This window comes from Phoca vitulina, unplaced genomic scaffold (assembly GCF_004348235.1).
Source record: "Phoca vitulina isolate PV1807 unplaced genomic scaffold, GSC_HSeal_1.0 scaffold31, whole genome shotgun sequence".
Taxonomy (NCBI): Eukaryota; Metazoa; Chordata; class Mammalia; order Carnivora; family Phocidae; genus Phoca; species Phoca vitulina.
Genome location: NW_022589734.1, coordinates 424,751 through 450,582, shown reverse-complemented (window position 1 = coordinate 450,582; position 25,832 = coordinate 424,751). Strand labels below are relative to the sequence as shown.

Below are 25,832 nucleotides of genomic sequence, written 5' to 3'. Positions count from 1 at the left end.
ACCCCAAGCTCCAGAGTCGCACCTTCCCCTGACAAAGCCAGCCAGGCAGCACTGCTTCATATTTTACCTCTTAGTTTGGCCCTTACGTTAGGTGCTCTGCTCAGGTCCTGAGTGCACAGAGCTGCTATAGGACTGAGCATAGTCTGGGCGGGCCGGGCAAAGGGGAGATAAAGATAGCTCCATTGGCCTTGCTGAATGTAAAGGAGGCCTGTGAAATTTTGGTTATTGCCCTCCTGTGGCCAATCCTGGAAACAGCAGCCGAGGAACTTGTTCTATTTTAAGTAATCTCCATGCCGAACATGGGGCTCCAACTCGTGACCCCAGGATCCAGAGTCTCACATACACTACTGGGCCTGCCAAGTGCCCCAAAATGAGCTGTTTGTAGTGTTTTGTTTTTTTAATCTCTATACCCAACGTGGGGCTCAAAACTCTGACCTAGAGATCGAGTCACATGCTTTACTGACTGGGCCAGCCAGACGCCCCTGAAGACCACTCTTCTTGGGCGCCTGGGTGGCTCAGTTGGTTAAGCGACTGCCTTCGGCTCAGGTCATGATCCTGGAGTCCCTGGATCGAGTCCCGCATCGGGCTCCCTGCTCGGCAGGGAGCCTGCTTCTCCCTCTGACCCTCCCCCCCTCATGTGCTCTCTCTCTCTCATTCTCTCTGTCTCAAATAAATAAATAAAATCTTTAAAAAAAAAAAAAGACCACTCTTCTTAACCCATGTCCCCATAGCCTCCCACCTTCCTCCCCAAAATGTACTATCCTAATTTCTAGTTTCAAGAATAGCAGAAATTCCTATTTGAAGTTAATCCTGTCCATGTTCTGATCTCCAAAACCTGTCTGAGACCTTACTCCATCAACACGACTAACACCTGTCCTTACGAACCCAACGCCATCAGGCAGTAGGCCTAGTGAGGTCTCCTCCGCAGAGCCACTTTCTGGGGCAAGAGCAGCCTATGCTGTTCTGTTCTCTTTGTCCACTGAAACTGCTCTTAAAAGGAGCCACCAGTTTTTTCTTCCCCCAGAAACTGCTCTGGGGAGTTTTCCTCCTTCCACTCTCCGTGCTCCTTCCACCCACCCTCACTTAAATTCCTTTCCTAGGCAACTCCACAGGGATGGTAGGTTCAACTGGAGGTGGAACGAATGTCCACCCACACCATTGGCAGCTCCAGCGATCTGTGAAAAGCTGTTTCCCTAGGTCCCAAGGCTTGCTCAAAGAATGTTGACCCATGGGATTTACTCTGTACCTGTGGTCTTTTATGTTCAAAGTATTCCTTCACCAGTATTTCACTTAATACCCACACTGACCTCACAGCAGAACAAATGTTAGCTCCTCAAAGGGACTGAATAACGGATTCCACAGAGGGTTGTACTAATGTACTTAAGGCAGCAGACAATGGCTGGGTTTTAGTTTTTGTTTTTTTAAACAAAGAGCCCAAACACACTAGGGGTTAAATAAGCTGCTTCTCTTTCCACTGTTTATTATTAATGTACAAAATATACAAAACCAAAAGAAAAAAAATACTCATCCCTCAAATCCATCGTGGCTCTAACCCAAGACCCTGCACAAAAGCCAACCAATCCACTGTTTTCATAGAAAACAAACTGATGCCGAGACCTGGGAAGGAGAGGGCTGGGGAAGGGCACGTCAGCTTGCGGCACCCACCCAGGAAGGCACCTGGTGGGACCCGGAGGTGGCTGACGGGGCAAGGGAGCTGGAGGCCTCGCACCGAGGTTCCAGGTGGGGCAGAGCGCGCCAACTCCTGAAGGCAGTGCGTGTAGTGTGACTGTCAGGCCCAGAACGCAGGCAAGTTGATGGAAAGCTGGTCTCACTGAAGTGTTTTACAAAGTTTCCAGAATGAGCTGCAGGCAAGGGCGGGCCACCACCACTAGCCTCACCCGTGCCAGCTACAACTTCCACTGGATGCGGACGTGAATTGACCATCACTGAACCTAGCAGACCCATGATGCAGACCTGGGTGTTCACAGAAGGTTGCGAAGTCGTACTTGAGAAGGGACTCAATGGAAAGCCTGTGCCAGGGCAGAAGTGGGGATGATGTATTCCAGAACTCAAATCCAGCCTGATTGAGCCCTCTCAGTGCAGTGGGATATCTAATACCCCTTTTACCATCTCCCCACCCCATGAGAAGAATGAACTTGGCTGGGATGATTTCATAAGTGCAGCTGATCCCGTGTCAGTTCTGTGTGCATGTGGAGGACCCACAACAGGAGAGTAGAGGTGTTCTCCAGGATAACCAGCTTTAGGTTCTCAGGCATAAAGGGTAATACTGGAAAGGGGCTTGGGGTTATAGGGCAAATCTCCTCAAAAAAATGAAGCCAACTGGGTCTTCTCTTCAGCAGTCCAGGGTACAGAATGTATCCAGTCTCTCTCCTCCTCAGACTGGAGGAAAGTATGTACATCAATGCGCACCAGTGATCAGAAAACCCCCAGCAACCCAAGCAGGTGGGAACTGAGGGGGCCGGCTCCTCCTCAGCTGGGGACAGGGGAACGTGGGCCTCACAGAAGCCATAACAGGGCGGAAGGAGCGAGGCTGCAGTCCACAGGGGTGTGTGTGGGTGGGGCAGAGGAGGCGGTCCCTAGGGCAGGGGGGGCCCATTGACCCCCGGGTGGTAGAAGGCACAGTTGTTCTCGTAGCGGCAGTTGCCCTTCATCATGAAATGTCGGCAAACAGGGCGGTTTGACATGTCTGTGGGAATGATGGTGGAGTCATTAGAACACGGCCAAGAGGTCGATGCCACCCTCGCACGCCATCCCCACCCCGTCCATAGCATCCTAAAAACTTTCAGGGAGACATGAAATCCTACGGATTTGAGGAAAGGGCCAAGGGTAGCAACTGCCACGCATACTGAAAACAGGGTGATTTCATGTCTGGCCTAGCACACCCAGGGTAGTGATGCTCCCCCAAAACTTTCAGGGGACACCAAAAGCCATGTAGTACCGAGCAGGAACCATTCTCACCTCCTCCATGGCTGTGGCCTCCATCGTGCCCTCGGTGGCCCCCTCCTCCATGGCCAGGGCCATCATGGCCACGGTGCTCATGAGGTGGTGGCCCTCGATGGTCATGGCCTCGGTGACCAGGGACATCATGAGGCCGGTGGCCATGGGGCCCCCCATGTCCAGGACCTTCATGGGGGCGATGTCCACCACTTCCACCCATGCTCCCACCAGGGCCTTCATGGGGGCGATGTCCACCTCCAGCACCCATTCCTCCACCAGGACCTTCATGGGGGCGATGTCCACTGCCTCCACCCATGCCACTGCCAGGGCCTTCATGGGGGCGATGGCCACTGCCACTGCCCATGCCACCACCAGGGCCTTCATGGGGACGATGTCCCCCACCTCCACCCATGCTACCGCCTGGGCCTTCGTGGGGGCGGTGCCCACCACCCATGCCACTGCCAGGGCCTTCGTGGGGGCGGTGTCCACTGCTGCTGCTCATGCCCCCACCAGGGCCTTCATGGGGACGATGCCCACCACCTCCAACCATGCCCCCACCAGGGCCCCCTCGTCCATTTGGGGGTCCTCCTCCAGAGCGACCTCCTCTGGCCCCCCGGAAGGGAGGAGGAGGAGGCGGTTCATTTCCTCCTCGGCCACCACGGCCTCTATGGTATGGTCCAGGACCTGGTCCTGGACCCCCCCGCATTGGGCCACCCCGCATGGGGTCACCTGGGCCATCCCAGAAGGGATCACCCCCTCGTGGAGGGGGTGGGGGACCCAAGAGACGTGGACCCACTGGCCCACCAGGGCCTCCATGAGGACCTGTGAGGGAAAAAGAGACATTATCAGCTACCTGTTACACTCAGGGACGGCCCCTCCCAGCCTAAACCACCTCCCACCTTTGGGTCAATCCTACACGATTACCAGGCCAAAATTAAGCAGGTAAACCCATTCCAACCTCTCACCACCTACCTGGCATAGGTCCCCCAGGCCCAGGGGGGAAGTGTTGCATGGCCTTGGGGCCCCCAGGGCCTCCTGGTGGGAAACCATTGGCTATTGGACCAGGGCCTAAGAGTCCATGTGGCACTATTTAAAAAAGAAAAAAAAAAAAAAAAAAAAAAAGTAGAGCAAGAGGATTCTAGAAGAGGCATGACTTCCTACTTAGGTGTGCCTCTCTGGCCCTCTCAGACCAACTTGGCAGAGCAATGCTCTGTCCAGTCTTGCCCTCCCACCCAGCGGCAATACCCCCGGCTTCCCACTCACCCCCAACTCCACAGTAGGCTTCCTCCCCCAGGCCCCAGGGCTGGCCCTGGTGATTACCGAGCATCTGCTTGATCTTGTCTGAATAGTCTGGTTGCTTGAGCAGTTCCTCTGAGGGATGACTATTTGGGCTACCCTGTGAGGCAAGATGATTAAAGAGCAAGGTCAATAAAATGCAAGGCAGAGAAAAGAGCCAGATGAGGAGGGAAGTGAGAAGACGAGTACTGGGGTAAAAAGAGAGGCAGATTCCAGAGACAGTGGGAAAGAGGAAGGCGGGCTCATACCATGATGGAGGTGAGGATCTCTTGGACATTGATGCCTCCTCCTCCAGGACCCTGGGGGCTCTTCCCAGCACCCATGCTTCCCATGAGATTGGCCAGGACAGGAGGCAACTTGGAGCCGCCTGCCCCATCAGGTGAGCCACCAGCTCCTCCAGGCTCCAGGGTCTCAATATACGGGGTCTCATCCATGGAACACTCCTGCAAGAACAGGAGAACAATCAGGACTAACTTGAAAGAATGAAGAGACATTCCATTTGAAATGGAAATGAAATGTTGAAAGACACATTAAAATCGGTCACAATCTCCATCACCACATAGCGTGTGCTCACCTCATCTAGGGGGATGAGCTTCGGGGGGACAGGTTCATAGGGCTCAGGATCAGGTTCATGAGGACTATTAGGAATGCCACAGGTGATGGGAAAAAAAAGAATGACAGTCAAATTATTTATTCAAGCCCTCACATTCCCTCCTAGCCTCCACCTGCGTCTGAATTACCCAGAGCATGTTCCCCTCAGGGGTCCAAGCACTTAAGATGAACATGGTTCATGCCGCCCAGGGTGGAAACCGTGTTTTGCTCACCTTTCCTTGTTCAGGAAGAGCTCCTGAAGGATTCCTTTCTCCCGCTCAGCCTGGATGTATCGCTCCTGGCTGTTGCTTCCAGGGGTGACAAGGGGTGAGGGCAGAACCAGGGGCCGCGGGCATACCCAGGGCACCTTCTCCTCCATGTTGTCATGGCTCAGACGCCGGGCCGTCTCAAATGCATGTCGGTCTGACAGTATCTCTCGCTTAGCTGCCTCGCCAAAGTCCTTGATCTTATTCACATTTACTATTGGCAAGGAGAAAAAAGACAAAAACTAAACACAACCCAGTCCTTTTTAAACTCTCTATACCCACTTTCTACACAAGAATCTTGACCGCTAACCTCGTTCAGTTTCATCCAGTTCAAAATAGAAATATTCTCTCAGTTTGCCCTCCTCAGGCCACGTCACAGTCTTCCTCTTCCTGCCTTTCCGGGTCAGCTGGCTAGGATCTCCAGGACTCTCTACTGGCTTTGCATCCAGTGCTCCTGGCTCCAAAGAGGCTGTAAGCAGGAGAGGTTTCAAACCCAGGTCCTTCCTTTTAGAAAACCCCCAAACCTGAACCAATTTCTAGACTTACCTGTATCCATGAGCTCTGGGACTTCAACAGGGGGAACTGGGGTGCCTGGGCGGTCTGTGTCCATAGCCTCACAAAGAGGTGCTGGTTCTGGGGAAGAAGGTTTGGCTGTGCTTGGTTCTGTGCTCGTTTTCCCTTCAAATGGGCTTGGCTATTGTGAAAGAAAAAGAAGTTAATGAGTGGACATGAAAGCCAAGGTTAAGGTAAGGCAATTAGTCCAGGGTCCTAGACAGGATCCCCCATGAGTTCCTATAAAGGAAGACTCTGTCTCTCATACTGCCGACCCACCCCCACCCCATCCCAGTCCACATCTTGTTGTCCTCCCCAACCACTCCTAGCTGCTGAGCCCTTCCTTCTACTTTACTTTTGACACCCTGTCAAGTGACACCTACAGCCCAGGGCTCAAACCTTGGCAGCTGTAGGTGACAGCACCTTCTTCTTCTTCTTAATTTTGATGCCTGGAACAGGGGCTGAATTGAGCGCATCCAGAAAGCCCAGGCCCTCCATTGCTACAAAAGGAAAAAGCATAAAAGGGAATCATCAGACCTCTTTCACAATCCTATTCCTATAGACAAAGTCCGGGCAGGAAGTGGGCCAATGGAGACCCTGCCCCAACTGAGGACACAGTTAAGTTCAAGGTGACCAGGAAGCGTATGCTGGATTCACACAAGGAATTCTTGTTATTCTTTTGTTTTTAAGTAATCTCTACAACCAGTGTGGGTCTTGAACTCCCGACCTGGATAAAAAGAGTTGCATGCTCCTCCAACTGAGCCAGCCAGGTGCCCTTTCTTTTAAAGGCAGGCAACTCGAGGCTCTGAGTATGAATTAGAGCTCAGGTAACTGAAGAAGCCAGCCCCCGTGGACAGGACAGAATATCCCAAAGCTGGGAGTACCCCTAAATTAGTCACTGAATAGCACACCTCCATACCTCATCTCTATAGTTACTTTTAAGTAATCCTACGAAAGGGGAGCTCCAGAGGTGCAAAAGTTAATTAAGACACCAAGAAATCCATCCCCTACCACGCCCCAACATTCATTCCCATGAAGAGTTTGCTCCCAAAGTGCATTCCTCCACTTTAGACTCACGCTGTGGTGGGATGATCTTCACTTTTATCTCTTTGGTGGCATTCGGTGTGGTGTTCAGTGGCTTGTATTTCTTCTCTGCAGGAGGTGCAGCATCTCCTGGAGCAACTGTAGTGCTGTCAGAAGAAGAACTGTCAACATCTCTGACTCACCCCTTCTTTCCCCCTCATGTCCACAGACCTAACCCATGCAGAAACCCAGGAGGTGGTCCATACCTCTGACGCTTGAGGGGGATGGGTTTAAGATTGTACTTGTCAGAAACTACCACGGCACTGGCATTCTTCTTCACAGGCACCAAAGACGGGGTCTCCAGCTCTAGCCCTGTGGGAAGAAACATGCTGTTGGGGTTGAACTCACTCCCACTCTCTTAACTCTTCCTCCCTGGTCCAACCCTAAATCTTCATCTAGCCCAAGTTTCACCCACCAATCTTCCCTCTTCCATGTGTGTGCCCTATCATAAATCAGCTATTCTACTACAAGGTCCTAGGTGTACATCTGCCCACAGACCCTCCCAAGACCAGCCAACAGCCCTACCAGTGGAACGGAATTTGGCGTGACTGGGTGCCGTCGTTCGGAGAGACTTCGGCTTCTCTTTCTTCTTCTCTGGGGCCTCCTCAGCCCGGGTCTCAACCTTCACCTCAGTCAAGGGTCGCTCAGGAGGGGTGGTTCGACTCTTCCCCTCTTCTTTACGTTTTTTCTTATCTTTCTCTGTTATGAAAAAACAAAGTAGAAAAGGATTTTACTTAAAGAGAAAGATTGTCAGAGGTGAAGCAGGCTAAAGACACTTGAAGGCCATGTCCCAGTGGGAAAGAAATAAATACGAGGGATAAAAGACTAAGGAGCTTACCAGCAGGCTGGGTACTGCTCTGGGAGCGGATGACAGCCATCCAGTCACTGACAAGGACTGAAGCCAATTTCCGGAGCTCTGCAGGTGAGAATATAAGGGGAAATGCCTAAGTAGCTAAAAACACTATTCTTCCAATAACAGAAAATAGAGATGTTTAAAGATATACTGTGAAAATCTACGTAACAGAAAATGTAACCAAGAGTTTTAAGAACATGACATAGGCTCACAAACCAAACTCTTCAAAATGGAACAATGAATCACACAGCAGTCTTCCATTCCAATCCAACCAGGGGGCAGGGCGGGGGGGAACGACATTAATTACATACATTGTACATTATAAAAACCACATCAGTGTTAATCAATTAAAAGAAACCGACATCAGTTTTTTACATATATCTCATGTGGCTGTTATAACTTGAAGATTCTTATTCCTCCTTCACAGACAGACAGCAGCATAAAGATCAGAGTCAGAAAGCTAGGAAGCTGCAGAATGAAGCCAGTGCCGAACTAAAATCAGGAAAAAGGCAGGCAGGGTTCAAGTACCTGAAAAGCTAAGAACAGTATCACTCTATGTTGTCCTAAAGGCAAACCAAGTTTCAAGGAGGGAGATTTAGATCCATCTTTTTTTTTTTTTAGATCCATTTTACAGAAGATTTCCTAAGCCACCTTTCTTCCTACAATGCTACTAGTGATAATGGCTTAAAAAAAAAAACAACAATTAAGTGTAGCAAAGGCGAAGAGCTTAAAGCAGACCACTTCAGGGATGGGGAAGGCTTTGTTTATTTGGAGAAAAAAGATGGGTAGAGAATTTAAAGATAAAGGACAAAATGTGTTTCCAAATATATAGAAAAGAACAAAAACCTTTACAGCTCTTGCCTTTTGTACTTGGCAAATAACCTCTCTTATCTGTGGCATCCATCCTCTTGCCAACATTTCCACTTATAGACTCATTTAATAATGAGATTGTTGAAAACATTAAACCACAACTTTTCAAATACACAACTACCAATTTCTATACTTAAGGCAACATAAACTCCAGCGCATCCCCAATACAGGGATATCCTAAACCTTTTTTGGACCAATTGATACTATGGTCTATTGAGACTTTAAGGTCTATAAGGAATGTCCAAATTTCAGTATTCAAAGAAGGACAAAACAATTAAACCTATATGCAACGGTGGCAGCACAATTGAGCTAACTGGAAAACAAGGAACACTATACCCGACAATAAAGAAACAAGAGATGAGCAATGATTTAATAGGAAATTCTGTAATACGTGTTACATTACAAATTATTATTCAAGATACTCTGTAATGTCACAAATACAGAAGTTGCTCAGTATCTAAAAGGACCTAAAACCGAGAACGAATACAACTAAAAGAACAGAAAGCTAGAGAATGTTTTTCACTTAAAACACTGTGAATTAAACCCTTTATCTTGGTAAATATTCCCAGTGTTTTCTCCTACAGCTAAAGGAACTTCAGATAGGCTTACCCAGGCCTACATGCTCCTTCCACACCAAACTGCCAAAGCCTCTTTCCAAAAGGACCTAGCACACCATTCCCTTTAGACAAAAGAGTAAGCCTGTATCCTGATCAGGGGATTAGCTCCGCTAGAACACTGCTCACCTGTGGCACGCCAGGGTCTTCACTAGTGGTTTGTGCCCTGGGTAGAAACCCTTCTCTTCACTAAAGAAAAGGCTGGGACTTTCTGGAGCCAGGCCCTGTCTTTAAGCCAGAACTGTATGGCCCTTGCCAAGGGCTCCAATACCCTTTGTCTTAAGAAAAAGAAAGACTCTGTTGCTACCAAAGCTATGATCTACTCCAGCAGTCAGGATTCTTTCTGCCCATGTCCTAAAGGAAGGTGTTTATTGGTACAACTATATGTCTATTGTTAGGAAAACACACACTGAGGGTCCCAGAATATGCTATATTTATTTAGAAAAACAAAAGGAAATGATGATGACACTCTCTTGGATGACACTATTTTCTCCAAAGAATTTTAAGTGTATACCTTTTACACCAAGGGATATTAAGAATCAGCTTCTTGTTAAAGTATGGGAACTTGTCTTACATTCAGTAGTAGAGAAATGGACAAATCCCATTCGGAATTGAGAATAGGAAAGGGTGATAGGTTAGAGAGGCTCAATTTTTAAAAGAGGAAAGTAAAAGTGAGGTAAGAAGGAGTGACAGGGCAGTTCAAGGATGGGAGTGAGACATGAAAATAACGAAGAGGCAGTCATGAGGAAGGACTGGCCCCTACCTTCATCCTCACTTGACTTGCTCAGCTGCTTCACCAGTTTGGCTGTGTTGTTCTATGAGAGATGGGGAGAAAGGTTAAGTACAAGGAGGAAAATGAGTCCTCTCGGAGCTAAGAACTGCACAAATTCATGCACAATTTCTTTTTTGTGAGACTATTTTTAAGTCGTCTCTACACCCAAGCGTGGGGCTCAAACCCACAATCCCAAGATCAAGAGTCGCACACTCCACCAACTGAGCCAGCTGGGTGCCCTGCCCACAACTTCTTAATAGTCCCTAACTGCGACCACCGCTACTGTAGTACTTTACCATTTACAAAACCTTTGTAGGCACAATCTTAATCCTTAAAACAACCAATGTAGATAGGTACAATCATTCCCAACAATAGACAAGAAAACTGAGGCTCAAATACCTGAACTGCCCTAACCACACACCTATTAATGTACATAAACCAAGTCTTCTGATACTAAATTCCTGTTTTTTTCTACCACTCTCCTGCACAGGCCCAAGAATGCAACCACATCAGAGTCCGTGTATTTTATCTATTAGGCTAAAGCAAAAAGAAAGCACTAGCGTTGTAGAGACTTAAGGTACCTGCTTGAGATGGTCCACAGTGAGCGGGAGGTGCTGCAGGGTCAGCAGAATTTGCTGCAAGAGGGGAATGTTGTTGGTTGTCTTTGAATAGGTCAGCCAACTGTTAAGCAGCTTGTAGCCACCAACATCAATAAACCTGCAGACAGGTAGGAGAATCTGTAATGCCTTTCCTGGGTTTTGGAGTGCCATGTCCCATACTCCTAGTCCCCCATGCCTCCCCTCACCCACCTTCTAAGTACATCTTCCCAGCCCAGCCACCCAGATCCCCACTTACTTGACCAATATTTCTGGTGACTGGGTCTGCAGGAGAATGTTCAAGTAAGTGCATCGACTCACCATCTTTCGTGCTTCCTTCATCAGGCTGTAGGAGAGAAATTAAGGTTAAAAATGGAGCAAGAGGCTCTTCTTTCAGCAGAACCATCATCTGTGGGAGTGCCTAAAAATCCCTGATGACTTGGGACTTTGCCACAGAGTGGGAAGGTCACACAAGCCTCTCGGGGGATGGGATGGATCCAGAGTGAAATGGAATCCTATGAGAAGATGGAAGACAACTGAGGAGACACTGAAGTCTCTGATCTGGGGAGGTGAGCATCACTGCTTCTCTAACCCACAGGCCACACTTGATTCTGCTTCCCAATGAAGTATCCTAGCACTAACAGCCATCCATTTGTAGTCTGTTCAGGACTGGCTTAGTCTTTTGCCTTCCCCTGGGAAACTGGAGGATCCCTGAAGGAAGACAGCAGTTTGGGTATATGGAATGTGATCCAAAACAGAACCAAGAATTCTGTCACCTGGCTCCCCCCGCTCCCTTCCTTCCAAAGCGTGACTTCCTCGAGACTGTGGATATCCAAACCCCGATTCCATTATCACAAGGAACCAAGGGATCACCTTTTCCTATCTAAAATTATTGGATACCAATCTTATTCCACTGACTCTTTCCCCTCCAAAAACACTCATTCTTGTCAGTCTTACTTATAGTGATATTACAACATACAGTATCCTCTGCTCACAGTGAATCCAAAGATAAGCAGACTCACCTGAAGATCTTGGAAATCCCATCCACACTCTTGACTTCCCCATCTCGGTTTAGGAAGCTATCCAGGCCCTTGAGAAGCTCTTTGGGATCTATGGGACCCGAACCCATGATCGAGGTTTCTAAGACAAGGACAAAATAAACCCAAAGAATAAATGGGTGGCAAGGACAGTCCCACTATACCCTCTAATAAATTCCATTTCTACAGCTGACAAAATTTTGTGACTAATTATTCAATCTATATTCAACTACACTCACCATTTTCTAGGTAAGAAAAAATCAACCATCACTATGACAGAGGAAAAAAAGCCCTGGCAAGTTAAGCACGGTGTTAATACAGGACTCAATGGGAAGACAATTAGACTGGAGGACTGGGCAGCACACCTCTCTCTCTCCCTCCCAGTTACATCCTTTCTAGATAGCTGAACTTCACTAAATTGTATTAGGGCTGAGTCGAGTTCCCTTAACAAAACACTCAACATTCCAAGGTATTTCTGCTTATTGTTAGGTCCTATTTCTTCTTAGCTGCTGATAAATAAGCTTGAAAAAAAAAAAGCCTATAGCTTGATAAGAACCGGGACAATCTTGGACACTTGGGCTAAATGTCTTCTAAGATTAGTCAGTTACTTTTTATCTTAGTCTATTAACAGTCACAGTCACCTCAAGCAGAATATGCTCTGTTTGCACCAGGAGACAATCAGCTAAAGTGGTAAGTGATAAAAACTTGAAAACATAATCTTTCCCTCAAGAGAGTTGTGGGTAGCTCCCAGAAATGGAAACAAATGGATATAAAGAAAATCAAGCAGGTACTCCTAAGCGGTGAAAAGAACTGTCACTCATTAACCAAATGCTGCACAAATTTTTATTGTTTTAAAGTTAAGACTGCTTTGTGATTTCAAAAGCAAAGATGCGCATTTGATTACTACTCCTCTCCAAAATCACACTACCATCCAAGATCCCCAAAAGAAAGGCCTGAAATTAGAAACCACGGAGCCAAAAAGAATGGAATAAAACTGGAAGCTGGAAAAATGCCATTAAATTTTAAGTAGCTACTTTAGACCAGGTTAGAAAAGGAGCTCATTAAAAGCTGAACTGCTGTTATAGGATAAAGTGTGAAGCAATTTCTAGGCCAAAACCCAAGGTAATTTAGAATCAATGTGGCCCTGACTGGGATTTTCATGCCTCTAAACACAGGCTTCTGAGAACCGAAAAAGAAAGCTACCTCAGTAATATTTGCGTTTGGAATGTAAGGTTAATGCTGGGTAGAAAGGAGGCAAGAAGAAAACAATTTCTTGCCTTCTGCTTATAGTACAGATAACAGACATGATCCCAGCAGAAGGGTGGGAAAAATCAGTGTTTTTACAAGCTGTGTTTTGCGCAGAAAAGAGAACAAGTTTCTTATAAAACAACAAAAATTTGTTCTATTTGTTCTCAAATCAAAAAAGAAAAACAAGCATAACAATCTCAACCTTTTAGTCCTCCCAACAAAAAGGCCAATAAATTTCTAAATAGGCCCTAAGCACCTAGGGAAGCAGCAGCAGAAGCAGGGAAGAGGCTGGTGCTTGAGCTCTGTGGGCTGAATACGGAGAGGAGGTAAAAAACACTGAGGTGGGCAACTCTGGGTTAAGTGTGCTATTGCACCTGCTGTGGGACCTCCACAGGGACGGGGAGAACCTGCGGTCAGAGGAGAAATACTGAAGTAGAATACTGGATAAGATTAGAAGCCCATGGGCCAAATCCACTGAAGTGCGGTGATTCTTACAGAACAGAGACAGACATGGAGAGAAAGGCATTCCTCCCATGTAGTAAGACACCATAAAGGGATATAATATAGACACTATACCAAGAGATACATACACAGATACAACAAAGGGATAAAACAGACTTCCCATCTATCGGAGACTGGAAAAGCAGTGAGTGAGTCCAAAGTAATACATATCATCAGCAACCACAATATACACAATGTGACAAAAAGACTTCAATTAAATTAACATCACTTCAAACCAGCACCACCGCCCCCACCAGGCCAAATACTGCTGACCCGACTGATTCAAACCCAGAGTAGATATACATCACCTTGGAGAACTACCTTTTGCATATCCAAGTACGAGCTGAGCCAAAAGGACTGCTACCCCTACTTCCTTCAGAAACTCAAAAGAAGTGTCACCTGAGCTCAAATGTTCCTCTTCACATAAGAGGGTGGGAAAGAAGAGAGAATAACCATCCCCAGAAAGAGACCAATGAGCACAAAGCTAAATTCTGTCCAGTGCCCTCTGCTAGGAATGGGACCCAGGGACAACTTTTTCATTCCCGTTCACAAGCAAGAATAGTCAGGGGAAGCTAGAAGACAAAGCAGAAATGTTAAATATTCATTTCCCACTAATATTTTTCCTATCATTTATATTTTGGAAATACAGTTAATAGAACTAAGTTTCGTCTCACAAGTACCAATCGTGACAAAATGTAAATGGGTTTTTTCATGGCTTTCCTAAAGGCAAATTATTTGACTCATTTAAAATTAAGGACTCCAAGTGTCTTACAACCAAATTTCCTTACTTCGCAGTCAGTACATTTTGAAAGAAGCTACAAGGCACTCAAGTGGAAAGGAATGAAGAGCCTAAATTCCTGGCACAGGCCTACAGTGGAAAAGGCAGAGTTGACCAGGGAAGGAGGGGCAGTAACCAAGTGTCAACATTACCTAGTCCTATCTGGAGCCTGGAACGAACGCTTAAGGAAGCTTTCTGGAAGCAAAAATAATCTAGGGCATGGTATGTTTGCTTTTAATTTCCTTGAAGATAGAACATACAGAAGGGGTGGGGGGGGAGGGGAACCCCCCCAGCCTTATCTCCACCTCGTCCTATGCTGTGCGTTCCTTCTCATGGAGCATTTTGTAGAGATGAGCACTGCTGACACACAAGGCACTGGGGAATGTTCTACATTCCTCACCAGAGACAAACTTCAAAGTTCTTAAGTGACACCAACTCCTGCCTCCAAAAGGAGTTTTACTTGAGGGTTATTAAATTAACGGTGAAAAATATCTAGCTTGGTCAAAGTTACTCCATACCCATCACCAAGAAAAAAGAACTTAATTGGTTCAGGACAAAATCCCTATGCAAATCGGAGCCCTTTTAAAAACAATCATTAACACTCTTGTAACAAAGGAGGAAGGAGTCTGAATTTACCTTAACTTAGAAGCCTTAGCACTTCGGGAAATGAAAATGCTTTGTACCTGACCCCTGACATTCCCCTTCCTTTTCTTGGGTGTTTGAGGTTATGTCCTAATATGACTCAGTGGACTGAATTAGGTCTCTCAGGTGATGCACGAGGTCTTACCTCTCCTAAGGAGTAAGCCCCTATCCCTCAAACTCATTTTGAAAACCTGGTACAGTGAGCTCCCCAAAACCTTATCTGACTCTCAGTGAGAATGTACAATCACCCTCCCAGCCCCAGCGAAAGATCCCAGAATATAACTGGCCACAAACTACAAGGATCAGGTTCTCCAAGGTTCTCTGGATGGATGTGGTTTCCCTAGAAGACCTTGTTTCCCCATCTCCCATGTTAAGGAAGATCTTATTAATCCCCTGTTCACTAGAGATCAGGAACCCCAATGGGTGGAATATTCAGCTCCCAAGGAAGGTATGCTGCAGAGGCACAGGGCAAACTGCTTAAAAGATAAAAAACTTGCGGTCAATAGACATGTAGAAGAGTCCCTCCCACCCAATCCAGAAGTTTAAGTACTAATTTGAGAATCCGTACCCAGCAGAAAATTAGCCCTGAAGTCTCACCAAGTCACCAAAGGACAGCTGTACAAAATGGCTTTCCAATTCTGCCTAGAACCTCCACACTTCAAATCAGGACTTTAAAAAATGAAAAGTATATGGAGAGTCTGACAAAGATTTGACTTTGAAAAAGTTGGAGGAAGATAGAGAAGGGACAGGACACCCAATACCACCCTCAGATTGGGCATGGCTTGAACATGCACCCATTGCAAAAGCACTGCACGAGTTAAAAAATGAAGAAGACATTATTCTCCCATTAATGTTTTTAAGGAATTTCTTTCTAAAGGGAAGGAAAAAGAAATTCAAAAAAGGTGGCTCTTTGGAAAAAAGAAATGAAGGTTGTGAAATGTAATACCAGAAAGGTTTTGCTTACCAGACACCGTAGCTCGCATCCCCCTGCCTTGAGTTTACAACTGCCGCCTCCTTTCCTATTCACTTCTCATCCTAGTACCAATGTAGAGGAGCTACGCAACTGGAGAACGTGATACAGCACTGAACACAAAGAGTTTATCCCCAAACCCAGAGGTGGGAATAAGGGTGATTTAAAAGGAAGTCCTGAAGTACCCACCCTCCCCCAGTCTCATTATACAAAGCGACCAAATGCAGGCCCAAGGACTAGTTCCTGAGCAGCAATGGCACAGTTCAGTGTCATTAGGCCCCATTTGTCTATTCAAGTCACTTTCACAAGTCCTCCCTCCCCCACTATCCCCCACCACACAGATCTACATACACACAGCTCACACACACACACACCACCAGAAGGCTCCCAGTCTTAAAGTATAGTTGGTTTGACTGGTTTTCCACCCCTGGCAACTGAAGCGGGGAAAATTTCCAAGCAGTTGTGATGAGTGAAGGAAGGTGAAAATAAAAGCAACAGGCTCTGATTGTTAAATATAAAAACTAGAGCTGCCCAGGAGATGGACAACTTCAAGACCTAATTCCTATAAGCTTTTTCCTTTTAAGATTATAAAAGATATTCTAAAGAAAAGGTCTTTTCCTGTCTAGCAGCAGCGTGCACAGGAGTCCAGAAAGCATCTGCTCAGGGGTGGAGTTTCAAGAGGGTGGAGAGGAAGAAAGCTGATTACATCACCTTTCCATGCTGCTCCTCCCCCTTGACCAAGTTTCTAGGGCGGCCCTAAGCTCGGGATGGCAAAAGAGGGAGAAAAAAACAACAAAGAAGCAGGGACGACGCCATTTTGTAATGGAGAAGAGGAAAACTTATAAAAGCTATCCCGGCACTGCCGGCAGCTAGTTACATCCAAAAACACCCCTTTTCAGTAAAATACCCCAAACCAGCACCCATCCTGAATGGTCTTTGACCTAATTTGAGTAAGAGAGTTGTGAAAATAAAACCAATTAAAATATTTAAAAGAACAACTTTCTGCGGGGAAGAATTGAATTTGCAATTGAGGTTCAACCTGCTACCATCGACCACCCCCATCCTCCCTATAAAGGGAAAGGGGGGAGGATTTGGACCCCTCTCAACAAATAGGGTTGAGGTGGGAGGACAGGAGAAAAATGGGCCAAGACACAACCTGCAACGCCGCTTGGAAGACAAAAGGACAAGGAAAAGTCGCCATATTGAAGCAGGGAAGAAAAAAATTCCTTTTAACGACACAAATCTTTTAGAAAGCTAGCATTCAATTGCACTAAATGGCTTTTAAAATTACTCCTGAATTCCACATTTCCCAACCTCTCCACCCCCTATTAGACTGTATTACCACCCACCAAAACGTATCAAGTTAAAATGTTAATCACTTTTGCTCTTAAATAACCTATGCAACCTGCAACAATTACAAAACATTACCTCCCCATTATCTTGTATGTACTGGCACTAAGATTATATTTTGTACTGAATTAAGTGTCTTGCAATCTTTATTCCTAGATTGCCACCTATTTTAACCACACACATATACCCCAAGCAAATTACATTAAAATTGAGAGGATTTAACAATCATTTAAAAAGTCATAGCCAGCTATTATTTCTCTGCCCATCTCCTTACCCTGCAATCTTTATGTACAGATTGCTTATTAATCTGGCAAATTGAAAGGCACCCTGCTTGTCTCACACACAAAGAAGTGGGACTTCTGGGCCACAAGATCCACCATCTTTTGTATGTGAGCTCATTAACCCTTTTGAAGACTGCTAACAAGAGGAAGTTAACCATTCCTCCTTATAAAAAGCAAACACTTATGGCTTTGGCAGTCTGGAAATTGGCTGGATTACGAAGGGTTAACCATCAAAATCCTCACTTGCTGGCCCTCCCTCCACCCTTTCCTTTCCTGCAGCAGGGCAGGAAGGTAGGTGGTAGGGGAGAGAGAACAAGACTGTTTAAGACCAAAGGCCCTTTTTTAATGGAGATTAAGTGACCGGCTTGGTCCTTCTCCAGTTCTCTATTTTGTTCTATTGGCTCATTTCTTCCTCTCATTATTTTTGGTTTCACAACGGGAAACGTTGATTTCTTGTTGCAAGGCTGGTTTTGGAAAATTCGACACTTACTATCCAATTTTTTTGCGACGTCAGCACCTCGGGCTCAGGGGGGGAGGGGGTTAAAATTTTGGAGAAAAAAAATAAAACAACCAACCAGGACCCAAAACTCAATTATTTGGGGGGCCTCATTGGATCAAAAAGTCTCTTAAAAAAATGAAGGCCAACTCAGCATTCATTTTCCCCCCACCCAACTCCATTTAGGGAGGGGGGGTCGTAGAAAAAAAGTTCTGAGTGGATTCAAAAAAGTAAACGCTGGATGAGTGAATTTGGGTGGGTTTGGGATGGGTGGGTGGTTGATTATTTTTGAAGTTATGTGGTGACGGTCCTTCGGCCACAGATTTCAAGTCCCATGCAGCGTGGGCTGGTGGGGTGGGCAAGATAGGTGGGAAGGGGCAGAAGACACAAGTGGTTGGGCTGGTGGCTGCTGTTTTCCCTTTCCCCCCTCAGGATCCTTTCAAGGGCTTAGATGGTGCTGCGGCTTGTTTCTTTTTTTTCCTCGTGGCCGGCCTGTCTTTCTCCGAGAAAATTCAAACCTGGGATAAAAGGAACACAAGGGAGAAAGATGTAATCAATACGGGTTGCTTTAAACACCCTAAGTACCATATTTGTTGTCTCCGAACACCTCCATGTCCCATCCCGTACACAGCCGCCTTCTATAAACCATGGTCCTTAACAGAACTCATGCCTAACCCCTGCCCCAGTCCAACGATCTTAACAAAACTTTACCCTCCAACCGACAAAACACCCAAACTTACCTCTAAACGAACCCCAGAATGGCGGCTGCCTGCTCGGGCGGAGTCTTTTATACCCAGACGCCGCCCAACGCGCCCAAACATGCTAGTGAAACGCCCTTGTCGCGAGACATTGTGCGCGAGGCGTGAATTCATTGGCCAACCCGAAAGACAACTCGCTAGCTGATTGGCTATCCTTCCTTCACCTTCGCTCAGCCCCTTCCCCCCAGGACCTTCTTCCGCCTCCTTCCTGGCCTCCCCCACAAGCGCGTGACCGAAGAGCCCAGCACCTCCCTTTCCTCTGCTTCCACCACTTCCGTCCTCGAGAACACTTCTCACCCTGGTTGGTAGAACCGGGCCGGCGCATGCGCATTGAGAAGATGTCGGTAGAAATCTCCTTCAAAATTGCTTAAAACGCAAGCTCTAAGTATGAGATCTAGAAGTCGTAGTGACTGGTTCGAGAAAAACGCAATTTTGAGGCCGAATTCGATTGTGACGCAGTTGAAATTGGCCTCTCCCCACAGCCCCCGCCTTTACGCTTCCGTACTGACGCAAGTGCGCGGCCGCCTCCCGCACTGCGGGCTCGCCCTTGTCCCTACCCTAGCCAGTTTCTTGGAGCATGCGCAATTGCCTTTCCGGCCTTTCCTGCCTTGGGCGTACGTCAAGATGGCGGCCTCCGTATTGCGTTCATTGCTGAGGCGCCTTCCTAGCTTTTCGCCCTTCAGAGGTGCCTACGGAGTTCAGGTAACTCCTTGGAGCACATTTTTGTACAACCGCCACTTAGTTATACTTTCTCTAGGTCATCGCTCCATTGCTGGGAATCCAGGAGCGGAGACTTTCCCAAGTGCCTTGGCTGTCTAGGCAACACTGCTTCTACCACCCTTTCCCTTCCCCTTGACCTCCTCAATACTTAGCGGATTTTTAATCCCCGGCCAAGGGAAAAGAGTTAGATATCCTTTTCCAAGCTACCAACTCGGCTAAAAAATTAGGGGAAGGATTGGGCCTCTTGGTCGTACACAACCAGCTCTTAAGTATGCATATAATGTCTAAATGTGTGATGCCCTGGAGTGTCCTTGAGTTGAGGGACACTAACTTCTACCTGCTGAGCTATCTCCCGGTAAAGCCAGGATATGTTCTCACGACCTGGGGACCAGTTTCTTAGCTCTCTTTTTCTCACTAAATTAGTTTTGTTTTTTTAATCAGAGCATACAAGAGACCTTAACTTAGTCCTTTAGACTGAGGTTTCCCTCCAGCCTCATGTACTCACCACACTGGAGGTTCTTGGTAGGGCAGGGTAGGTTCTTGGGGGGGCACGGTGAGATAGGAAAGCTTTCACAGCTGCCACTCCCTAACAGTGGTGACAGGGGTCACTACAGAGTTAATAACAGCCCTGGTAGCTTTAAAGCTAGCGTTAGGACTCAAGTTTGTTCTGACCTGTGGAATGTTGACCTTCAACTTTTGTAAGGCTGGGCAATTCAATGATTCAGGGTTGGATTGGGTTGGAGACTCACCTGTCATGCATCCTCTCCCCACCAGACATCTTCCTTCCAAGAAGCTAGACACCCTCCCTTTTCCTTTCTTCTCCCTTTTCTTAGTACATCTTCAAAAGCACGAACACATCATGTGTGTCTTCTCAAATAAGACTGCTCCCCAGTCACTTATCCTAGTTACCCTCTCACATTAGCTTCTCCTTCAGGATCCACTCAGAGACAGGAAGAGTGGTTGTTGATCTAAGTTTTACCCTAAGAAAAATGCTACTTTCTATATATATTCCTGCTATATTCCATTAATACAATGGGCAGGTTCTTGTCTTTAACATGTGGGCAGTGAAACTATCAGGTCCTTTCCTTCAACTCCTTTTCTCATTTTTTGCCTTTATAGGTTCCCCTCCAGACTCTTTGCACCAAAGGCCCCCCTGAGGAAGATTCTTTGTCCCCAGTTCCCATAACCCCTTATAAGAATGAACCCTGGAAATATCTGGACTCAGAAGGTACCTCTGAATGGGAAAGGGGAGGATCATGTGGAGTCTGAAATAAATGGACAGAGACACTTCTACCATCCCCACCAGGAATAACTTGTGTGGTCTTTCATTTCAGAATACCAGAACCGTTATGGCTCTCGCCCCGTCTGGGCTGACTACCGTAGAAACCACAAAGGTGGAATACCCCCACAGCGGACTCGAAAGACATGTATCGTGAGTTTCTGAAGGTGGTACATGGCTGGAATGTGGAGTGGGGGTGGACACCGTAGTGACAGTGGCGGTAGCACTTTTTCTCACAGGACTTTGAACATTCTTCACCTACTAGTTTTTTCTCTCCACAGCGTAGAGATAAAGTTGCTGGGAATCCCTGCCCCATCTGCCGGGATCACAAGCTGCATGTTGACTTTAGGGTAAGGACAGTCTTTTTTCCAGGGTAAGGATTTGGAGCGTCTTTGTAGTGCTAAAGAGATTACCATGGGTGCCCCACTCTTCTTCATAAATTAGTTTAGCACCCCTACAGTCTAATTTGCATTGACTTTCTAGTAGTATAAAAACATTCCTCTTTGCAGCCTTTTGTCCTCTACTGTGGCTCATACTAAATCTTCATTTCTTACCTATGAAGTTTACAGTCTAAATTGCGAGGCCAGAAAAATGTCTATTTCTAATGGGAGAGCAATATCCAAAGGTTCATTTATATCCATTTGCAATTATTGGCAAGTAGATTGGGTTAGTTTTTTTCTGAGGTTTTTTTTTTTTTTTGAGAGAGAGTGAGGGAGAGAGAGCATGAGCGGGAGAGGAGCAGAGGGAGAGGGAGAAGCAGACTCCCCGACAAGCAGGGAGCCCAATGTGGGGCTTGATCCCAGGACCCCAGAATCATGACCCGAACCGGAGGCAGACGCTAACAGATTGAGCCACCAGGCACCCCTAAGGTTTTGTTGTTGTCATTGTTGTTTTTAAATTTTTGTCATGTTGATGTTTGGTAGCATGCCAAGATTTAAGGCTGGAGGGCAGATACATGAAGCCACATACAGAGTTTATTTTTCAAAAAGCGTTTATTGCAAGGACGGACAGGACTTGCTCCTTGAAGAGTTCAAAAAGCATGTAAAAATAATAATGGGAAAAATGCTCTTCTGAGCTTGCAGTAAAGGTATTGGAGCAGAAGCTGAATCAGGGGAGTTGGAAGGAATTCGTATATCAGTCAGCAGATTGGGGTGTCTGACTGCTCTCAGGTCCCTTCTGACACCACTGTACAAGGGTCCCATAGATAGATAACTTCTCCATTTCAACTGTGTATGATTGGTTATAAAAATAGAACAGGAGCACCTGGGTGGCTCAGTCCGTTGAATGTCCGACCCTTGATTTCGTCTTAGGTCATGATCTCAGGGTTGTGAGAGTGAGCCCCTCATCAGGCTCCATGCTCAGTGGGGAGTCTGCCTGAGATTCTCTCCTTCTCCCTCTGCCCCTCCCCCCTACTCACACATACACATATTCTCTCTCAAATAAATAAATCTTTAAGAAAAAAAATAGAATGTAACCAGTTGTATACAGTTTAGAATCAATCACATGACCAAGGAAGAAAGATTATAAATTGAATAGTGCAGATGATTCTGCTTGCTCTTTCACTCCACAAGCGCATCTACTTTTTTCCATGGATGTTATCTCCTGTGATTAACCTGCTGGCTGATAGTCATTCTACATAATTAGACCTCTAAAATTGATGTTAGTAATATATATGTTACACAAAGCATGCTATCATGTACGTTCATATTTATACGTGCACATTATAAACACGTACTATATTTTTTAGGTGATTTCAGGGATTGCCAACTGACTGTTCCCAATTTTTTGCACGAAGGGCTGATTTTAGAACCTAATCCCTGTAGAAGAGGGTTCTATGTGAGTCTCAGTGACAGAATGTAGGGTGTGCATGTGAAATGGTTGCAAGGCCAAGAAAGGGGAAATGTTTGCTGGAGTTTTCAAGAATGTATTCAGCAAATTGATGGAGCTAAAACTAGGACATGAAGGAGGGTAGCACCTGGAGAAACACAGAGGAGTAAAGGGTGTCCATGCGCACGTGAAGGGATTGTGCACTTCTAGGTTCTCAAGGTCTTGCTGCTCTCCCTGCCCTCTCTTATATTTCCCCACCACTTTCCTCCACAGAACGTGAAGCTCTTGGAACAGTTTGTCTGCGCCCACACAGGTGTCATCTTCCATGCTCCATATACAGGTTAGTCTATCGTCCTTGTCACCACCAGAATAGCCTTTCCTTGGAGCACTCCTCATTTATTCAGTGATACAACAGTTATCTGGTGGCTATTCCGTAAGGCATAAAAAGTGTGAATGAACTTTTTTTGGAAATCTTGCCTTAATGGATATATTCACATGTGGACAAAAGGTACAAGCAAGTAGCAATGTAAGTAAGTTATCTAAATGTAGCTGTTAGAAGTGGTGGTAATTATTTCCTTTCTGTAGGGTCTCTGCTTTTGCAAAAGGCTTTCTAGCAAATTGACTGTCCTGTAAGTTCTTTTTGCCATCGACAATCCAATTAGATCTTCCAGATTTGGAGTTATAATCCTAACAATTCAAGATTACATCTATTCCTTAATGAAGGCCACAGGACAAATCTGGCACACCGCCATGTCCACTTATTTTCATATTGTGTGTAACTGCTTCCAGGCTACAATGGCAGAGTTGAGTAGCTGAGACAGAGACTGTAGGACTTGCAGATCCTAAAATTTATGTGGCCCTGCACAGAAAAATTTTGCCAATTCCTGCTCTAAAGCAAGATAAATTTGCAAAGAATAATCTGAATCCACCATTTTGGGGATGGCAGCATGATCAGTGGAGTTTGGTTTGTCAGGGAGTTTTAAAGAAGAGCTTTATAGCCGGGATGCCTGGGTGGCTCAGGTGGTTAAGTGTCTGCCTTTGGCTCAGATCATGATCCCAGGGTCCTGGGATTGAGCCCCATGTCAGGCTCCTTGCTCAGTGGGGAGCCTGCTCTCCCTCTCTCTCTGCAGCTCCCCTGCTTGTGCGCTCTCTCTTTCTGACAAATAAAATCTTTTAAAAAAAAATGCTTTATAGTAAAGCTATAAAAAGCTAAAGGAACTATTTTGCTACTCTCTCAGATCACGTTCTCCAGATCGGGAGCCCTTTCTTCCTTTACTGAATCTTTCTCAATGGATTGTTCGACCCAAACCTTTAATTAACCACACTTGCCCTATGAATTGTTTTCTGCTTTCTGTCTTGGAGGTTTTACCATGATTTCATGGTTTTACCATGTTTTCTGCTTTTCTGTAGTGACTAGACCCTCCTAAAGTCTTTTTTTTTTTTTAAGATTTTATTTATTTGACAGACACAGCGAGAGGGGGATCACAATCAAGGGGAGCAGGAGAGGGAGAAGCAGGCTCCCCAGGGAGCAGGGAGCCCGATGTGGGGCTCGATCCCAGGACCTCGAGATCATGACCCGAGCTGAAGGCAGACGCTTAACAACTGAGCCACCCAGGTGCCCCTAGACCCTCCTAAAGTCTTAATCTCAGCTCTCAGGGGGGGGATTCTTCCCGTTGGGTAGATGGGGAAACTGAGGCCAATCGAAGGGTCAAGAGAACTAGGGTTATTAGGTAGAGCAAGTTTTCCAAACTCAGCTCTTTATAACCATATAGAAGCAGTTGTATACTCTATTTACTGTGCTTTCTAGAATGAGCACTGAGTTTTCTTTTTCTCCCTACAGGGGTCTGTATGAAGCAACATAAGAAGTTGACCCAGGCCATCCAGAAAGCCAGAGATCATGGTGAGCATGAGAAGGGGCCCGGTGCATTTTTCTTAGCCATAAAGAAGGTGATTTAGGACTGGAGGGTGGATATAAATATTCCTTCGTGTCTGAGGAGGTGGCACCCACATCTCCTTTCAGTACTCCACTGTCCCTTTTTCTCTCTCCTGAGTCTCTTATCTTGTCATTGCCCTGTTGCCTTAATCCTCTGTCCTTTTTCTTCCCTTTTATATCTATCAGTCCCAATGCCAGGGATAGATCATGGGAGATCTTTGTATAAATTTCTGGCCCTGGGCTCCATGACACCTTTGCAGAAATTAAAGGTATGCTTCGGGGCGCCTAGGTGGCTCAGTTGGTTAAGCGACTGCCTTCAGCTCAGGTCATGGTCCCAGGGTTCTGGGATTGAGCTCCGCATCGGGCTCCCTGCTCGGCGCGAAGCCTGCTTCTCTCTTTCCCACTCCCCCTGCTTGTGTTCCCTCTCGCTGTCTCTCTCTGTCAAATAAATAAATAAAATCTTAAAAAAAAAAAAAAAAAAAAAAAGTATGTTTCTGCTAGGGCAGATGCAGCTTTATAGCCCTAGGGCAGGGCTGCACAGCTTGGCAGACTAGAGTCCCAGCAGTAAGTATGTCAGTCCACATTGCCCCCTTGGCCAGTTGCCTTTGTGCAGTGTAGAACATGGATAAATATATTCAGTGGTTCTGACTGGTTCCTCCCTCCCTTTATATGTCATTTTACATATTGTCTTAACCCAAACTACCCTTCCTTGCTTCCCTCCCTCACTTTCTCTTTTTTTAATTCCCTAGGTCTCCTCAGTTACCACATTCCTCAGGTTGAACCTCGGGACCTTGACTTCAGTACCTCTCATGGAGCTGTGAGTGCTACTCCACCAGCCCCCACCCTGGTTTCAGGTGACCCCTGGTATCCATGGTATGGCTGGAAACAGCCACCAGAGAGAGAGCTGTCCCGCCTTCGACGGCTCTATCAGGGACATCTCCGAGAAGAGAGTGGTCCCCCACCTGAGTCAATGCCTGAGGTGCTGCTCACAACCCCAGCTGAAGCCTCTTCCACTGAGCAGGAGAAGCCCCAGAGTGCTCTGTAGGAGCTGTAGACTGGGAAGGAATTAAGAGATAGTGCCTAGGAATTACATGATGGGATTTCACTCTGAAGAGTTGTGTCTGTATGTGGCTAATGGCAGGCCTAGGGCCAGAGAGAAGTAATGATGGCTGTTGAAGGGAATAAATGCTTCTGAGGCTTAGGGGAGGGCAGGACAGATGTGTATGGGAAACCCCAAACCCTATATATTGTAAATAGTAGATAGGCTAAACATTCTGTACTTGCTTCAGATTTCTGCTAACTTGGCTTTTCCACAATAAAGCTGTATCTCCTGTTTCTGGACTGAGTTTCAAGATTAATGCCGTTTGTGTCGGGGATGGGGGAATTGGGGAATGGGTGGGGCTGTGGGGAGAGGAGTGGTCATGCTTGAGCCAGACTGGCCAGTGATTCTTGGGACCAGAAGCCACCAGATATGAGCAGTTGGGCCATTATGTCAGGATCACCTTTCTGGCCTCCTGTGCCCAACGCAGTGGCAGTGTCCCCACCATACCTAGCAGTTTCC

General features: G+C 46.4%; 2 protein-coding genes across 3 annotated transcripts; one reads left to right on the top strand and one right to left on the bottom strand.

The window, feature by feature from the left end:
* Window positions 1–1,455: 1,455 nt before the first annotated feature.
* Window positions 1,456–17,836, bottom strand: PPP1R10 (protein phosphatase 1 regulatory subunit 10). 2 transcript variants are annotated; one of them, XM_032424794.1, is made up of 19 exons: window positions 17,749–17,836; window positions 11,474–11,591; window positions 10,711–10,797; window positions 10,437–10,572; window positions 9,847–9,898; window positions 7,585–7,662; window positions 7,272–7,445; window positions 6,953–7,058; window positions 6,741–6,853; window positions 6,063–6,163; window positions 5,658–5,805; window positions 5,422–5,580; window positions 5,079–5,325; window positions 4,829–4,892; window positions 4,503–4,697; window positions 4,279–4,354; window positions 3,931–4,044; window positions 2,980–3,780; window positions 1,456–2,707 (listed from the first exon to the last, which is right to left on the bottom strand). In XM_032424794.1, exons 2-19 carry the CDS (start codon window positions 11,578–11,580, stop codon window positions 2,598–2,600), a joined length of 2,868 nt encoding a protein of 955 aa, XP_032280685.1. In that variant the 5' UTR covers window positions 11,581–11,591; window positions 17,749–17,836; the 3' UTR covers window positions 1,456–2,597. The 2 variants fall into 2 exon arrangements, with proteins under 2 accessions (XP_032280685.1, XP_032280684.1); XM_032424793.1 differs by lacking the exon at window positions 17,749–17,836 and adding an exon at window positions 15,622–15,897.
* Window positions 16,921–25,612, top strand: MRPS18B (mitochondrial ribosomal protein S18B). Its single transcript, XM_032424795.1, has 7 exons — window positions 16,921–19,214; window positions 20,352–20,460; window positions 20,567–20,664; window positions 20,793–20,861; window positions 22,612–22,678; window positions 24,179–24,238; window positions 25,021–25,612. Exons 1-7 carry the CDS (start codon window positions 18,900–18,902, stop codon window positions 25,314–25,316), a joined length of 1,014 nt encoding a protein of 337 aa, XP_032280686.1. The 5' UTR covers window positions 16,921–18,899; the 3' UTR covers window positions 25,317–25,612.
* The last annotated feature ends 220 nt before the right edge of the window (window positions 25,613–25,832 follow it).

Excerpts from the sequence above, each read along its gene's own strand:
- MRPS18B (XM_032424795.1), top strand. The coding sequence starts at position 18,900 with ATGAGATCTAGAAGTCGTAGTGACTGGTTCGAGAAAAACGCAATTTTG. Across the intron at positions 19,215-20,351 it reads GAGGTGCCTACGGAGTTCAG|GTTCCCCTCCAGACTCTTTG; the intron begins GTAACTCCTTGG and ends TTGCCTTTATAG. Across the intron at positions 24,239-25,020 it reads CCAGAAAGCCAGAGATCATG|GTCTCCTCAGTTACCACATT; the intron begins GTGAGCATGAGA and ends TTAATTCCCTAG.
- PPP1R10 (XM_032424793.1), bottom strand. Across the intron at positions 7,059-7,271 it reads CGCCAAATTCCGTTCCACTG|GGCTAGAGCTGGAGACCCCG; the intron begins GTAGGGCTGTTG and ends TTCTTCCCACAG. Across the intron at positions 3,781-3,930 it reads GCCTGGGGGACCTATGCCAG|GTCCTCATGGAGGCCCTGGT; the intron begins GTAGGTGGTGAG and ends TTTCCCTCACAG.